This window comes from Hydra vulgaris, chromosome 11 (genome assembly GCF_038396675.1).
Source record: "Hydra vulgaris chromosome 11, alternate assembly HydraT2T_AEP".
Lineage (NCBI taxonomy): Eukaryota > Metazoa > Cnidaria > Hydrozoa > Anthoathecata > Hydridae > Hydra > Hydra vulgaris.
The window spans coordinates 33,044,476-33,061,918 of NC_088930.1; the positions used below are offsets into that span (position 1 = coordinate 33,044,476).

General features: G+C 29.1%; 1 protein-coding gene across 1 annotated transcript; it reads right to left on the bottom strand.

Moving 5' to 3' along the window:
• Positions 1-399: 399 nt before the first annotated feature.
• LOC105843262 (uncharacterized) lies at positions 400-14,589 on the bottom strand. The gene is made up of 3 exons (XM_065810822.1): positions 14,392-14,589; positions 14,068-14,322; positions 400-3,713 (listed from the first exon to the last, which is right to left on the bottom strand). The coding sequence occupies exons 1-3, from the start codon at positions 14,432-14,434 to the stop codon at positions 751-753; spliced, it is 3,261 nt and encodes a 1,086-aa protein (XP_065666894.1). The 5' UTR covers positions 14,435-14,589; the 3' UTR covers positions 400-750.
• Positions 14,590-17,443: the final 2,854 nt, after the last annotated feature.

Consider the following 17,443-nt stretch of genomic DNA (forward strand, 5'->3'; position numbering starts at 1 on the left):
GATTTAAAATTTTCTGGTTTTTTAGAATAATTTAGAATATTTTTTTAGAATTTTAAACATTATAAAGTTAATCAATCGCTCCAAACCTAGTAATTATGGTTATAGAACTAATAATTTAAAATCTCCGTTTCAACACTATCGCGACTTACTACTAAACAGATTGTTCATTTAATAATGCAACTAATCCAAATAATATTTTTAAGTTTATAACTTAAAAAATAAATTGCAAAGATTTAATCAAAGGTTTATTCCATTGAAAAGTTTTTTTATAGAAAGTATTATCACGAGAACTCAAAACTCTGTTAACAATCTTTTTCGTAACATTCTTTAAAATAAGTTTTTAAAAAACATTTCCCCTAAAGTCATATTAGTATGTGGCTCAAGTAACAAATAAATAGATTTATTAGATAATATTAAAATATTAACTAAACTAAGAAGTACTGCAAATAAATTGTATATAATAACTTAACTGCCAAAACCCAAACAAAATTAAAATTAAAAAACCAAACAACTTCTTTATTTCTACACAAACAGATTGCAAAACTGTTTTTTGTTCTTATTGTTGATACCTATAATTAGAGTTTACATTATGTCAACAGAGTAATAAATTTCAAATGCTTCATTTTATTTTTCCGTATCAGACAAACAGCCTGCAATATTATTTTTTGCACCTATTGTTGAAGAATAGCTGGTATCTAAAATTTCAGTTCGTACTTTATTAACAGAAAAATAAATTTCAAAAGCTTCGTTTTATTTTCCTATATCTCTTAAACATTTTGCGATACTATTTTTTGTACGCATTGTTGACGGATGGTTGATACCTAAAATTTCAGTTTGTATTTTATCAAGTGAATATAAAATTTCCAAAGCTTCCTTATTTTTTTCCATATGGAACAAACAGTTTGCGATATTATTTTTTGTACGCATTGTTGACGGATGGTTGATACCTAAGGTTTCAGTTTGTATTATCTCAATAGAGTAATGAATTTCTAATGCTTCCTTATATTTTCCCATATGGCACAAACAGCTTGCGATATTATTTTTTGTACTCAATGTTGACGGATGGTTGATACCTAAAGTTTCAGCTTGTATTATCTCAATAGAGTAATGAATTTCTAATGCTTCGTTATATTTTCCCATATGGCACAAACAAATTGCGATATTACTTTTTGTATCTATTGTTGACTGATGGTTAATACCTAAAGTTTCAGTTTGTATTTTCTCAACAACATAATAAATTTCTAAAGCTTCGTTATACTTTTCCATATCGCTCAAACAGTTTGCAATATTATGTTTTGTACTCAATGTTGAGGGATGGTTAATACCTAAAGTTTCAGTTTGTATTTTCTCAACAACATAATAAATTTCTAAAGCTTCGTTATACTTTTCCATATCGCTCAAACAGTTTGCGATATTATGTTTTGTACTCAATGTTGACGGATGGTTGATACCTAAAACTTCAGTTTGTATTTTATCAACAGAATAATACTTTTCTAAAGCTTCGTCATATGTTCCCATTTGGCTTAAACAGTATGCGATATTATATTTTGTATTTATTGTGGACGGATGGTTGATACCTAAAACTTCAGTTTGCATTTTATCAACAGAATAAAAAATTTCTAAAGCTTCGTTATGTTTTCCCATATGGCACAAACAGCTTGCGATATTGTTTTTTGTATACATTATTGACGGATTGTTGATACCTGAAATTTCAGTTTCTATTTTTTCAACGGAACAATAAATTTCTAATGCTTCGTTATATTTTCCCATTTTAAACAAAAAATGTGCGATATTACTTTTTGTATACATTGTTGACGGATGGTTGGTACCTAATGTTTTAGTTTGTATTTTATCCACAGAATAATAAATTTCTAAAGCTTCGTTATGTTTTCCCATATCGCTTAGACAGTTTGCAATATTATTCTTTGTATTCATTGTGGACGGATGGTTGATACCTAAAACTTCAGTTTGCATTTTATCAACAGAGTAATAAATTTCTAAGGCTTCGTTGCATTTTCCCATATGGCTCAAACAGTATGCGATATAGTTTTTTGTATCCATTGTAGACGGATGGTTGATACCTAAAATTTCGGTTTGTATTTTATCAACAAAGTAATAAATTTCTAAAGCTTCGTTAAATTTTTCTAAATCCCTCAAACAGCTTGCGATATTATATTTTGTACACATTGTTGTCGGATGGTTGATACCTAAAATTTCAGTTTGTTTTTTATCAACATAATAATAAATTTCTAAAGCTTCGTTATATTTTCCCATATTTCTCAAACAACTTGCAATATTATGTTTAGCACAGATTGTTGCCAGATCGTTGATACCTAAAATTTCAGTTTTTATTTTATCAACAGAATAATAAACTTTTATAGCGTCATCATATTTACCCATATTGTGTAAACAATTACCAATGTTCACTTTTGTATCAAGAGTTAGTTTATTATTTTCTCCATAAGTTTTAGCATTAAAACTTTGAACAGCTTTTAGTATTTTAATTGCTTCTTGGAATAAACCTTTATTTGTTAAGAAATTATTTATAACTGTTGATGAACGGTGAAAGAATTCAGTCATTTCTTTTCTATTTTTTTGAAACATGTGCAGAAAATGAAAAACAAAATCTTTTCCGTAATCAGCGTGATCGTTTATGTTTTTTAACTCAAAGTTAAAATAATTTTTGATAAGATTAAGGAATGTTTGTGAACAAGAAGTTTTACTTTGAAAATATTTACACGACAACTGTGTTAGATCGTGCATTAAATATTTACCATCGCCAAAAGAATCTAGTAAGGTTAAACTAACTAGTAATCGAATGGCATCATCAATCAAGTACTCTGTGTCTATTGACAAGCATTTTGAAACTTGGACTATAAAATTCTTGGTGATGTTTTGACCATCGCAATGTGATAAACAGTTCAGTAGTTTTAATGAAAGGCTGTCATCATTCTCTAGTTTTATTAAAACTAAATTGATTGTTCTTACAGCAGACATCGATTCTTCTTCGGTAGGAAATTTATCATTATCTAGTATTTGTACAGGATGCAATCTATATCGATCAAGATACGTCTCAATTGAAACTGAGTGTGCATTTATATATTTTATCGCCTGAGTGATAGCAAAAGGATGAAAACCAAGTTCTTTTATTAGTTCTTCTAACATTTCATCTGCATTTGTTTCAATGTTATTTTTTATATAAAGTAAAGCTTCTTCAGGAGAAAAAACATCTATTGACATCAGATTTACGTTATGTGACCACGTTCTCCATTGGGTGGTGATCAATGAAAAAGACTTCGGACACTTTGAAATGTACATTTGAAAATTTCTAACACTTTCATTGTCAATGTTGTCAAAAATATACAAGGTCTTTTCGTTTTTAAAATAGTTATGTATTTTTTCAATGATAACGTCAATATCGATATAATTGTTTTTTGTAGGTCCTATTTTTTGATAAAGAGCTTCTATTGAAGTTCTTAATTTTCCAAATCCTGCGTCAATCCAAATAACGTTTTCATAAAACTTTTCATATTCTTCACAGTACTTTCTGGCTATTTGTGTTTTTCCAACACCTGACATTCCGCATAATACTAAAGGCTTTTTTGAATCTTGTAATTCGACCAATAAACGGTGTATTGTACTAAGTTCTTTGTTACGCGGATGGAAATTTATCGAAGAGGGTTGGACACCAAATTTTGAATTCAGGGATAATTCTACAATAAAATTTAAAAAGATCAGTAAATATGACTTAATCACATGACTCAAAAAGAGCCATGACATAAATAATAATGGTATACTATCGCAACACTCCCCCGCGCAAGGAGCCGTTAACATAAATCGGAATAAGTTTTTCATCTAATTATAGTATGTTCAATTTATTAACATTCTCTAAGGCACATTCTATTGGGTAGAGTTTATTTACCGGTCTGTTAATCCTTAGACGCTCGTTGTTATAAATATACAACGAGCATCTAAGGATTAACAGATCGGTAAATAAACATTGTTAATTACTGTGACGCTTATAATACTAATTATTCAAACGTGGCTCTTTTTTATTCCTTGTCCTTTGATTGCTTGATGTTTTCAACAAAACCTATTTTCCACAGTATACGGGATTTACTGGGTTCTTCTATTAAATCTGTCACCAACTTGAACTAGAGATGAACCTTTAATTTTGGAGCTTTTGTGTTGTTCACGCTAATTCTTTAAATACTCGTCTCTTCGTCTCAATCTAAAATGTGTCAACAGGATTGAAAGATGCTTGGTTTACACGTTTTATACGTTGGTTTATGTTTGCACACTGATAATTTGCTGACGTTTCAGGTAGAACTTTTAAATTCAACTTCCTTTCAATAATTAAATAGTTGGGCGTTATTACCATGTCCCGTGGTTCTTCGTAAATGAACGTCAATGATCGGTTATTAATGACACTTTCATTCTCGAGATGGACAGTTAATAACTCTTCATAGGTTAATCTTAACTTGGCTAATATTTTCTTTAAGCAACGTTTTGTAGATCCTATTAGTCTTTTAAACATGCCACCCCACCATGGAGCAGCTGCTTCATTAAAACGCCATTTGATTGACTTCGATACAACAAATGCTTGCGTTTCTTCTAAAGTGAGTTGCGTGGTGTCAGATCAGGGCTCGAATTAAGCGTATCGCGATTGTTTTTCACACCATCGCGATTAGTTTTTTCTTTAAAAGAAAAATCAAATCGCGATGATTTTATTTGAAATTGCTAAGGTTTTATTATGGAAGCCAAAGTAAAATTTTAGCATACAAACTTGTCACATTAAAAAGTAATTTTAGATTTTTTAGCTAGCGTGTATTTTAAATATAACAAATTCTAGTATATTGGTGACTTTTTCAGCTGAACAAAGCTAAAGAAACAAAGATTTTTAAATTATGTAGTTCTCCTTTATTTTATCCTACAAAAATGAATACCATTTATAGTAGTTTCTTTACGTAGTTAAATACCAATTTTTAATTAAGCATGTTTAATATATATTGTATAGATCGTACATTTTTGGTGCTATATATTTATATCTTATAGATGTACATTTTTTGGTGCTACTTCACTTTTTCCTCTCCATCCCCTCTCCCTCCTCCTTCTTTGCTTTTTTTTTTTATTGTTGATTGTGATAGAGAACATTATGATGATTAAGAATCGTATGAAACATAGGTCTGAAATTCAACAGAAAGTGCTCTAATTCGATGTTGAAGTTTAAAAAATGACACTAAAAAACGCTAATAGTCGCCATTTTTTTCATACTCGGTTATAATTAAAATCCTTTTCAAAGATGACTTTAAAAAAGCCTGGTTTCTATCGACAATTTCCTTACTGCACAAACAAGTTTTGGCATACGTTTGATAAATTATCCAAATAAATTTGAGAAATATTTTTCCACACTCGTTAAAAAATTGACCGCAAATGAGTTGATGTAGGACACTCTTTTCTTACCTCACGATCCAGTGGTTCCCATAGTAGCTCCATTGGGTTGAGATCAAGGGATTGTGGGGGCCATGTCATAATTTTGAATTCTCCGCGAGCTTCTTTTTTTTGAAAATAGTTTGTACAGTATTTAGCTGTGTGTTTTGGGTCATTATTTTGTTGCATGGTGAACCCATGGTCAATTAGACGCTTTCCACGGCACGGCATGTCTACATAATATCTTATGGTATCCGTTCTTATCAAGAAGTCCATTCATTTTTATGAGATTACCAACCTGATTAAAAGCAAAACAGCCCCACACCATTACTGAACCTCTACCATGTTTGACAATAGGCTGTAAACACTGTGGATGAAATTTTTCAATAGCTGTTCGTCGCACATAGATCCGTCCCTTTGTTCCAAAAACAAGAAATTTGGATTGGTCTATCCACAATACATTTCGCCAGTTTATATCTGTCCAATTTGAATGTGCTAGAGCCCATTGAAGCCTCTTTTTCCATTTTATTGGTTTTAGAAGAGGTTTTCGAACAGCTACTCTACCATTTAAGCCAACAGTTTTCAAGCGACGTCTTACAGTTCTTTCTGAAATAGTTTTATTATGAGCAGCATTGAAGTTAGATTTTATTTCTTGCGCTGTTAATCGTCTATTTCGTTTACATGAGAGTATAATTGACTTGTCTTCAGCCTTTGATGTTTTGCAGGCACGTGCAGTTCTTTTCCTATTTTTATTTGTACCAGTACTTTAAACCAACGAATAGTATCACTCACTGTTGATTGCGGTATTTTCAACAACTTTTGAATATATCTAGTATAACGATTATCTTTTGCCAGAGCAACAATCGAAGAACGCGTTTCTAGTGATAAATTATATTTCTTTGACATTTTATATCATTTTCTAAAATTTTAGTCTAAAAATAATCAAAACGCACTTTTATAAACTAGAAATTAAAAAATAATATCAAATTTTATTCAGCTATATAAAATATTTGCTAAATTAATTTATTAATCCAATATATTATATTAACTTCAACGAAATTATGCTTTGATGACTAAAGAACAGTTGAATTTTATTTACAAATTTTTTACTCAGGCATATTTACAATCCAAAAGCGAAGAAAACATAGATTTTGCATTTTAATATTAAAAACACATTAGCACATCTTAATTGAATTATTTTATGGCTTATATACAGTTTTAAAATTTTATATCAATCATTACAAGTTTGTTTAAAACATTAGCACATCTTAATCGAATTAATTTATGACTTGTAAAGAATTTTAAAATTTAATCTCAATTATTATTAATCAATATTTATAGTTAAATATATTTATAATAATATATAATTATTATTAATCAATTATTATAGGTAAAAAATATTAGAACTTTAAGTGACCGGAAACTTTGGCCGGGCAGTGTATATACATAATAATGATATTGTAATTATTTAAGTGAAATGTAAGAATATTTTTGTGAAAATTATTTTTAGATAAAATTAGATACTCTGCGTGGTCAGTTTTATGGTATTTTTCACTTCTAATTTTTTATTTTACTTGTCAATATTTCATCTTTACATTAGCTGATTTTATTATATTTTAGTTTAAATATAAAGTGAAAACTTGTTTTCTTTTCGAGATTGTTTGAATGACAGTAATGAGGATTCTCTTAAACGTACACTAACTTTTTTAATTTTAAATATGTTTTAATGATGATTGATGTCTATATCCATATATATGTCTGTATTTATATAAATGTCTATTTTCACATATATATATATATATATATATATATATATATATATATATATATATATATATATATATATATATATATATATATATATATATATATATATATATAGGAGTTCATTGTTGGTACAACTTGGATATTAGTATAGGATGTATGTACTTTTTTTATATTGTTGGTACAACTTGGATATTAGTATAGGATGTATGTACTTTTTTTATATTGTTGGTACAACTTGGATACTCGTATAAAATGTATATTACCTTTCTTAAAGACCAAATTATTAGAAAAGGAATAATTCAAAGTTTTAATAACCGCTACACCTTTCCAAGATGAAATTGAGAACTTGAAAGTTGTAATTAATAAAAGTAAGATTTAATTGAGAAGGTAATTAAGTTGTAATTAAGAAACGTTACATGTAATTGAGAAGATGAATGCTGTAATTAAGAAAAGTAAGATGTAATTGAGAGGTTAAAAGTTGTAATTAAGAAACGTCAGATGTAATTGAGAAAATGAAAATTGTAAATAAGAAATCGTAAAATGTAATTAAGAACGTGATAGTTGTAAATAAGGAAAGTATAAAGAATACAAAGTTCTTTGTATTTTAAATTTTGTAGTCCTAATATACTTTGTAATTAAAGGCTGGAAATAATAATATAATACCAATAAAATATAGAAAGTCATGAAAAAGGCAAATGAAGTTTAAGCGGTAACTTGAAAAATCCTATTGGGTGTTAATTAAAGTTTTCTTTTATTTTTGTTGGTGTAAAATTTAATTGAGATTTCAGATGAATAATAAATAAAGCACAAATAATTTATTTACATAAAAATTTAAAATTTAAATTTACACAACGTCATTAAAAATTATTGCAATATTCAATTAAGCACCAGCTTGGACGTCTTCCTATTTAAAATCGTTGCGCAATGCGTGGTCGTATGTTGTACAGCGGTGTTTTTATTATTGCTCTTTTCCCCTGTTTGACACGTCATTCCGTTTTCATACAAAAAAGGTTAAAATTTGTTTCATCCAACCGAACTATCTGATGACCGTTTGTGATGTGTTCGTTAACGTTCCTAACGTATTCAGCTCTTTTTTGTTTGTTTTCATTACATTGTAGTAGGCTCTTTGTGTATTTTTTTTTAAATGAAAATAGTCTATCTTCGAAGTAATTGGCAATTGTGGTTGTGCTGACGCTAATTCTTGTTTTAATGGCCACCAATGTCAACTGACAGTCACTTTCAATCCATGTCAGTGTTTCTTTGATTTGATCATTGGTTAATTTTTTTGGTTTAAAACCACCTCTTTCAACGAAATTAAAATTTCCGCTGCGGACCCAATTGTATGTTGTTTTATATTTGAGACCTAAAGTTTGCGCCAAAGTCACCCAACCATCATTTCGCTCAGCACATTCAATAACTCTTCTTCTATCGTTCGATGAAGATAAAAGATGTTTTCTTTCAACTTGTTCAGTTGTATGTATTTCATATCTACAAATTGGACAAGGTGGTTCTGGTTGTTCCAGAAGTAAATGTAAACAGATTTGGTGAAATAAATGCTTGCACGGATTCAATTTAATAACAGACTTTCTGTTCAAAGTGTATTGACAAGTAACACAACGATCTTTCAATTCCATTCTGTATTACTGTATTGCTGGTGCATATAAATGCTAAATTTGATATAATTAACTTATTAAAATGCATGTCCAAGAGGATCTTTTATAATGATCTTTAAGATTACATTGCGAATTCGCAATTACAAATAATGTATTCTCGTTTACATATTACGATTTCTTAATTACAACTTTTGTTTTTCTAATTACTTATTGCGATTTCTTATTTCCATGTTGGGTTTCTTAATTACATTTTAAATTTCCTAATTACATGTTGTGTTTCTTAATTACATATTGCGACTTCTAAATTACATGTTGCCTTTCTCAATTACATCTTACTTTTCTTAATTACAACTTTCAAGTTCTCAATTACATCTCGAAAAGGTGTCGTAGAAGAGTTAAAAATAATGTGGCGAGAATTATAAGATAAGATGATTTAGATCCATATACATATATGTGTATGGATTAACGTTGAATTATATAAATTGAATCAACGTTGATCCATATACATTAGAACAACGTTGGATTTTACACAGTGGATCAACATTGTGTTTGCATCAAGAAAAGGCAAATATACAAATATACATTTGTATAATTTATAAGAATTATTTTTCATTCAAATATTTCAGTTGATTATGGAAATATATTTTGCTAACATTTTTTTCTCTTTTTGAAATAAGGAAATATCAAGCCACGAGAAAAACAAACATAAAAATGCATCTTTAATCAGATGCTAAGTATAATTATTAAAATATATCTCATCAGCAAAGCTAATGCTTCAAAGTGGTGGAAATATGTATGTTTAAGTATAAACAACACATATACAACTATATATGCGTGTAAATACATAATGTTTTATGATTATGTGTATGTGCCAAAATATAAAACAAAAAAATTTAATTCCGATAAAAATATAATATGACGTTGTGCAAACGTAAAATATAACGTTGAATCAACTTAAAATACAACGTTGTGCCAACATAAAATACAACGCTGAATCAACGAAAAACATGCAATGCCGACTTGAAATACAACGTACAATACAAAGTATAAATACAACGTTGTTTTTTTGTTGTTGGCAACGTCGCATTTGTAACCAAAATGATATTAAAACAACGCTGGCGGTCGATGTTGCGCCAACGCAACGAACAATATTGTTCTAACGTTTTATCAACGCATGTGTGTTAGCTGGGATAGGATGCCTAATACAGTAAATATTTCAATTTTAACCTAAATGGAAAAATAGAAAACAAAGAAATAATTTATAATATAAATATTATGCAGGTCAAAACTTTTAATAAATGAAAATTATAAGAAACAAATAAAAACAACATATTATATATAAATATATATATATAAATATATATATATATATATATATATAAATATATATATATATATATATATATATATATATATATATATATATATATATATATATGTATATATATATATATATATATATATATATATATATATATATATATATATATATATATATATATATATATATATATATATAAATACATATACATATTTATGCCACTTATGCCAGTAATTGCAATTGCTTTGTTTTTATATTAGTTTACATTTATGCAGATTCGCACTTACGCCAGTTCGCACTTACGCCATTCGCACCAATAAAATTCGTGCTTATTCCGTCTCCTTCACGTGGGATAGTTGCGCAGGTATCAACCAATTGGAAAATGTCTTATATAACCTATAATCTATAAAAGAATGAGTACAATATCACTTGCTAAATGTGCAAAAGAAATTTTTTTTATTGGAAGACAACAAGTTTGAATGAATGATTGCTGCACGTTTGAAGATTCCTTAGATCACTAATTATGGTATTGTTCAACACATCAACTCACAAATGGCATTTAGTAAAATCCTGTGAAAGATCAAGAATTTCTATTCTAAAACAGTCAACATTTTACTCTAATTGTAATGAACATATTGATTTCAAGCTTACCTAATCTTATTCAGCATCCTTTTAGGAACATCCTTCTAGAACTTGGAAATTTTATCGAGCAATTAGTTTAAAAGATTTCAAATTAGAAAGTTTGATATTTGAAGATATTGAAATTGAAGCATGCTTTTGAAACAAACAGACAGGTTTTTACAACACGATTTTTTTTTTTTTTCAAAAATGGAAATTTTTATCAAAAACCTAAAAATAAGTTAAACCAAGAAATTAAAAAAAGAAAATTTTATAAAAAGAAGTTTTAGCACCAATATTGAGTAAAAACTAGACAAGTTGACCGAAAGAATTGTGAAATTTAAAAAATATGTTAACAATAACAATCCCAATGTGTTGAACTCTCAAACAAACTTATGCGATGTTAAAATAACTCTAAATCAATTAAGAAACAAACCTAATAAAATAAATGATAAACGGAAAAAAACACATACTGAAACTTTTTAGTACTTGAGTAATAAAGCAGGCATCATTGAAAAGTGTGCTGAACTGTGGAACGATAGAAGCGGTTATTCAAAAAGAGGGTATTGCCGCTGAAGTCTAGTACTAATGAGACATGAAGAGTTAATTGGTGTCTGAGTTACGCAGGTCTTAGAGTTTCAGTTTTGTTTCGATTCCGTCCGTCCACGGGAGACGTTAAATTCTTGATAAACCCTTTAGTAGGCATACTGGGCTTCGGCCTAGTACAAACGACTTGGACATCGACTAATGCATAGCCATCGGTAAATCATTCCTATGGGACTTGCGCAAACTGATCGGTTTTGACTTTCGGTCGCAAGTCCCAAAGTAGGATGGATAATATGGACCTTAACGGAACAATCTGGACCTTAATGGAACAATCTGGACCTTAACGGTCCTTATAACAATGAAACGTCGATGAAGAAAAAAGATTTATATAACTTTTCAAGAAAAATATTTGTAAATACTTTTTGATAAAAACCCGGGCTAAAAAGCATAAAAAAAAAATATTTAAAATAAAATAAATAATACAAGTTAAAAAGTGTCGAACGAGTGATTGTAAATGTGGAAAAAGCGCATTGAGTAGACAAAATTAAGAAAAATAATTTACCCAGAAAAATAGTTCTAAAACAATCAGGATAAGAATAAACTCTTAAATGCAGTTAAAAAAAGCAAAGAAAGTGTGTTTTGTCTATATAAATGATGGTTTGGCAAAGAAAACTACCAAGAGTAATATAAAGTTACGGCAAATAGTTGAAAGACTACACAGTGAATCGTTTTCGGTATATTGTTATCAAGTATGATAACATTTATCAGTATCAATTAACATTATCAAGTATTTAACATTATCAAGTTTGATAACATTTGTGAAATAAAGGTACAAAACCCCATCGTTAAAAAAAAGTCGTTAAGTTTTAAAAAGAAGTTTTTCGGAAATATAAATGATTAAATGAATAGAAAAAAATGATCGGATTTTGTGACTACAAATCCGTAAGTTTTAACTTCCAAAAGCTCATGCTGATGAAAATGTAGACCATGTAAAGTTTACTTCATAAATTTTTCATAGGTTTTTTGTTTTAAAACTTTACAATCTTAAACGTAACAGAGGGCACTTGATTCACTTTTATTAGGGATACTTGATCTGGAGATTAGATCTGCCATGAACACACGCGTCTTGAAATTTATTTATTTTTCTTTCAGAATTCGGTATGCCTAGAATATACAAGATAAAAAGAATTTACTCAAAAAAATACTGATAGATAGCTGTGAATGACGTTTTTGGAAAATAAAAGTATTTGTGGAACTGCTAAAGCTAGCAAAAGTTTAATTATGACTCTCAAAAGGTATGTACAAAAAGAGAAAAAATCTACTAATGAATTTCAATATGTTCTAAATTCTTGACTATAAAAATTATTTTCTAATAAGGCAGATAAAGAATTAATTGACTAATTGAAAATGGCAAGTACACTTTATCGTGAGCCCCAAAAACAGCAAGACAGCTAGCATATCAATATGTGCTTTTGCCTTCAATAAGAATAATGTAAGCTACTTTTTTGAGAGTTTAAAAAGTTTGTTAGATTGGTACAACTTTGTTCCAGAGCAAGTTAGGAATGTAAATGAGTCAGGTATTACTACTGTCCGTAAACCAAAATAAATAATAGCTTGCAACGGTATCAAGCAAATTTCAAAAGCGTCTTCAGGAGAGCATCATTAGGTTGTTAATAACTGTGCAGAATTAAATACTTTGGAAAACCACTTACCACACTTTATGATATTTTAACACAAAAACTAGAAGCAAAAATAGTGAATGGTGGACCACTAGAAACAGAGGGAGCCCCACATCTAGTTAAAACTGTAATAAATCATCTGAGATGCAGCAAAGATTTTTCCAGACTTATTGTTTTTAATAATCCTGGATCACATCTAACAATTGAATCAATTAATTTTTGTAAAGATAATAAATGCTGTGACTTTTCCAACTCATACATCTTCAAAACTACAAACTTCAAACTTTGAGACCGAATAATAATTGGGCAATGAAATCACATTATAACACAGAACGTGATAACAGGATGGTCTCTCATCCTGTGCTTCCACTAACTACATATAATTCATCTTTGGTTAAAAAAAGAAAAAAAGTCTTGTGAAAAGTCTTTTGAAAAGTTTTGAAACACTAAATCAATTCAAAATTTATTATTTATATTTGATGATGGTTTTAAAAAAAAAAAAGGAACAATTTTTATCATTTCTTTTTGTTTATTTTAAATAAGTGTGGTATGACATTTAAACACTTTATTCATCACGGACTACCTAAAACACTATCGCGTCGCATGTACCAAGCCCGATTTAAAGCGCCACATTTAAGTTTTTTTTTATTTCGTGCCGCAAGAAGTTCTTACGGTCTTATCAGAGAACACCGCGGATGAGCATTTAATTGGAAGTTCACGCCTAACCCTAACCGTAAACACTGCGCCACGGCTGCTCTATTTAATTGTGGTATGATAAATTGGATTTCATTTTTCATGATTTCACAGTCATTTTTTTCAGTCAACGTTTTTAAAATTATTTATTTGAAAAACTATTGGGGAGGCAAGTGCCCCTGCTGCCCCCTGGTTGCCACGGGCCTGTTTGTCACATTTAAGTATAAGTTTTTTATTTGTCACTAATTTAATTGTAAATGTCATGCAATACCTAATATCTAAAAGTCGCGTGACCATTTTAATTCTTAACGTCACGTGTTAATTTGACCTTTGCGACATGGCAGTTTTATTAGAAAATTGGCGTGACATTTTTTACAGTATAACAAATAAAAAAACTTACTTCGTTCACATTTAATAATTACATCATTTCTTTCACAATAAATCAATCCATCTTTAATATCTTTCCATAATTTGTTAGGATTTTTTCTAAACCAAATTTTTAGAATTTGATAGGTTTGTTCAAAGGCTGTAGTGTACTCACTCAAAACACAATCGATTTTTTCATCGTTAATGTCCAATCTGCGAGCAAGTTTTTTCCAGTCATTAGGTAATTCATATGCAAGCGTGTTCAGCACTTCTTGGGGAAGTTTTTCAACTAAAAAATGAAGGAGTTTTGTCAAAATAATTATTAAATATACATTTTATTTATTTAAAAAATAGTTACTTCTCAAATGATCGAATTTGTTGCAAACTTCTTGATCATCCATTTGGTTTTGAACAACAGTATTTCTGATAAAGTTATAATTTTATTATTAAAAAATAACTTTTAAAAAATAGCGCCAACAACTGTAAAAACTTTTAACTTCAACTGTAAGGAACTTACTAGTTTTTATGTTCAGCAAAAACTTATTGTTATATTAAATGAAAAGAGAGATTAATTATTTATTGAAAAGAGAGATTAATTATTTATTGAAAAGAGAGATTATTTATCTATTATCAATAGATAAATAATTTCATTAATCTTAATAATCTTTTCATTTGAACTTTCTATTATTATATTAATAAATATTTCAGATAAAGCTTTATGAGGAATATTTTCATTAAATATCATAACGACAAAAACTCCCACGAACAGATTATTATATACATAGATATGCAGATTCCTTAGGCAATATTATTATTGCACTATATAATATGTAATATGCAGGGCCGTAGTGAGGCGAACCGGGCGTTAAGGTAAAATTTATTGCGGGCTTTATTTTTACAGTAATACTGATGCCCATATGAAACACGTAACTTAACGTAACTTATTAAACTTAAAGTGTATAAAATGATGCGTCTTAAGTTAGTTAGGCTGGTCAATGTATCCTTACATTAGTATTAGAAATTTATTAATTAAAATATTTGTATTAAAAAGCTTTTTAATTAAAAGAATTTTAATTAAGTGATTATCAGTAACTTACTTGAAAAAAAAAGACAAATATATTTTGAGAAAACAAAATGTTCTTTGTTTTTCTTCTTACAAAAATACTATTTTAAGTTTTAAAGTTTAAAAAAAGTTATTGTCTTTAACTGTATTATTTTGCAATTTACAATTAGTTAAAATGAGCCTTGCAAGTTTTTTGCTTGCAAAAAGTTCAATTACTACATCAAAGTTTAGCTTCCCTGCAAAAGGCGTTTTTTTTGCTCGTCTTCCCAAAATAAAAAGTCTTGACACATCGAAGAACGTAAAGCATTTTTAACTATTATAAGCGTTGTGAAATGGCGTTCTCCTGGGGAAATGGCGTTCTGCTAGTGCAACGGTCATTGTAAGAGTACAAAAGCTCTAAGAACATCTAAAGTGTTCAGAAAAGGAGAAGTAAGCTTTAACTCACGAGGTTTGTTTAATAATTGAAGAAGCGATAAATATATTTATTCTAGATTTCAAACGAGAACTGTCCTTAATTGTTCAAACTTATCTATTAAATAAAAAGAAACATCAATTCTGTATTTAATGCAAACAAGTAAAACTTTTTACGCTGCAGATCTTTATTTAACGTCTTGCTCTTCCATACAACAACAAATGATGCCTCAGGATCCATGGCTGCTTTAAAACGCTAGTTCATATTTTCTAAGAACATAACAAACATCACCCTTGAAGCAAAATTCTGCACTGGTGTTGCCTAATTTATGACTTGGTGCCTCATCTGCAAATCTAGCTTTTCTCTGAGGATAGGTATTTGGATAATTTAAATTTTCAATGACCACATCTAAAGTTACATCTCTGACTTGCAGCACTGTGACACTGACTTGCTGTGACACTCTGACATTGTGTTTCTGTAACTTATGCTAGTTAGAATTTTAAATCAAGTGCTAATGAGGACGGCGCACTTAAATGAACTCATGTTTTTTTTTAATGTTTTTTATATCTAATTGAGTTTCTGCAGTCCGATTTAGATCTTGGTTATCATTCTTTAAAAGATCGTAGATTCTAGCTGACAAACATGTATCTGACATACTCAGTGTCGTGGTGGGTTTGTCGAAAGCCCCTTCCCCCTCCCACCCTCTAAAAAACTTTTCATTAAGGCTCCAATTTCTAAAAAAATTTTCCACTATGCATTACTAAAAAAAAAGGCTTTGTAAATTTCCAAAAGAGCCCCTACATTTACAAATGGGTTCCATAAATTGGCTGGTCCCCACCCCCAATGGGGGTGTAGGACAGCCTAGCCACGTTTCTAAACATACTGTGCAAATAGCATCCAATGTTTTTTTTTTTTTCAATTTGCCAATTTTGCGGGCTAGAGCCGAACAAGTTATAAAACTTCTGCACAATACTGAAAGAGTTTTTTTCATCAAATCTTTACTCTATGACTAACACACGGAGTATAAATTTATCTTTTATATTCTTGTTTTTAGTACCACAACTTTGTCATTTACACAAATCATTTTATACTTAAAAGTCCGGACTCGTGATGGTAGGTTATGGTAGGTGTGATACTTTCCTTCAACAACAGCAGTTGAATCAGTTGCACCATCTAACTGAAAAAATGATAAACTGTTATGAGTATTATCTTGAAAGTTATTAATATTTTCAGATTCAGAAAAAGATGCAACTGTTTCAATTTGATTTTCTTTTCTTGAAAAGTATTCATTAACTTTCTTCATTTTACAACGTACAACTTATTACTTAAAAGTCAATGCACTGTTGAACAATTTAAAAATTTCTTCAAAAACTTGAGTTATTTAAATAAAGCGAAGAAGACAAATAATTAATACCAGTAATACTGCCAAAGTTATCAATTCTGAACGCGAAAAAAAATTAAAAATTTTAAATGAACATTTAACTCACTAAACTATCAGCTCTTCAGTTTTTGTAGTTGCGTTTGTTTGCTTTTTTTGAATAGTTTTTACCGATCTCAAACTTTCTTGAGACATCGTAAGCATGGAATTTCTGAAATTCGACAAAATAGGTTCGAAAAGAGCTTGAACTTTTGAAAATGATCATAAGTATTTGCTAAAACATTTCTATTGTTTTTAAATTATTATATTTATTATTGCTTAAGTATATTGTGATTTTTTTAATATTTTTGAATGCTTAGTGAATTTTTCCGCAATCTACGCCTATGGTTATGCTGACCCTTTCAATTTTAATATCATGTTTTATATTGAGTTTTTCTTTAATAAAATATTTTACTTTCGATTCGCTTTCCTCCCATGATTCGCTTTATTTTTCTCCAAAACCTTTAAACCTCAAATTGTTTCTCCTGCTGCGATCTTCTGATTTAGCAATTTTGTCT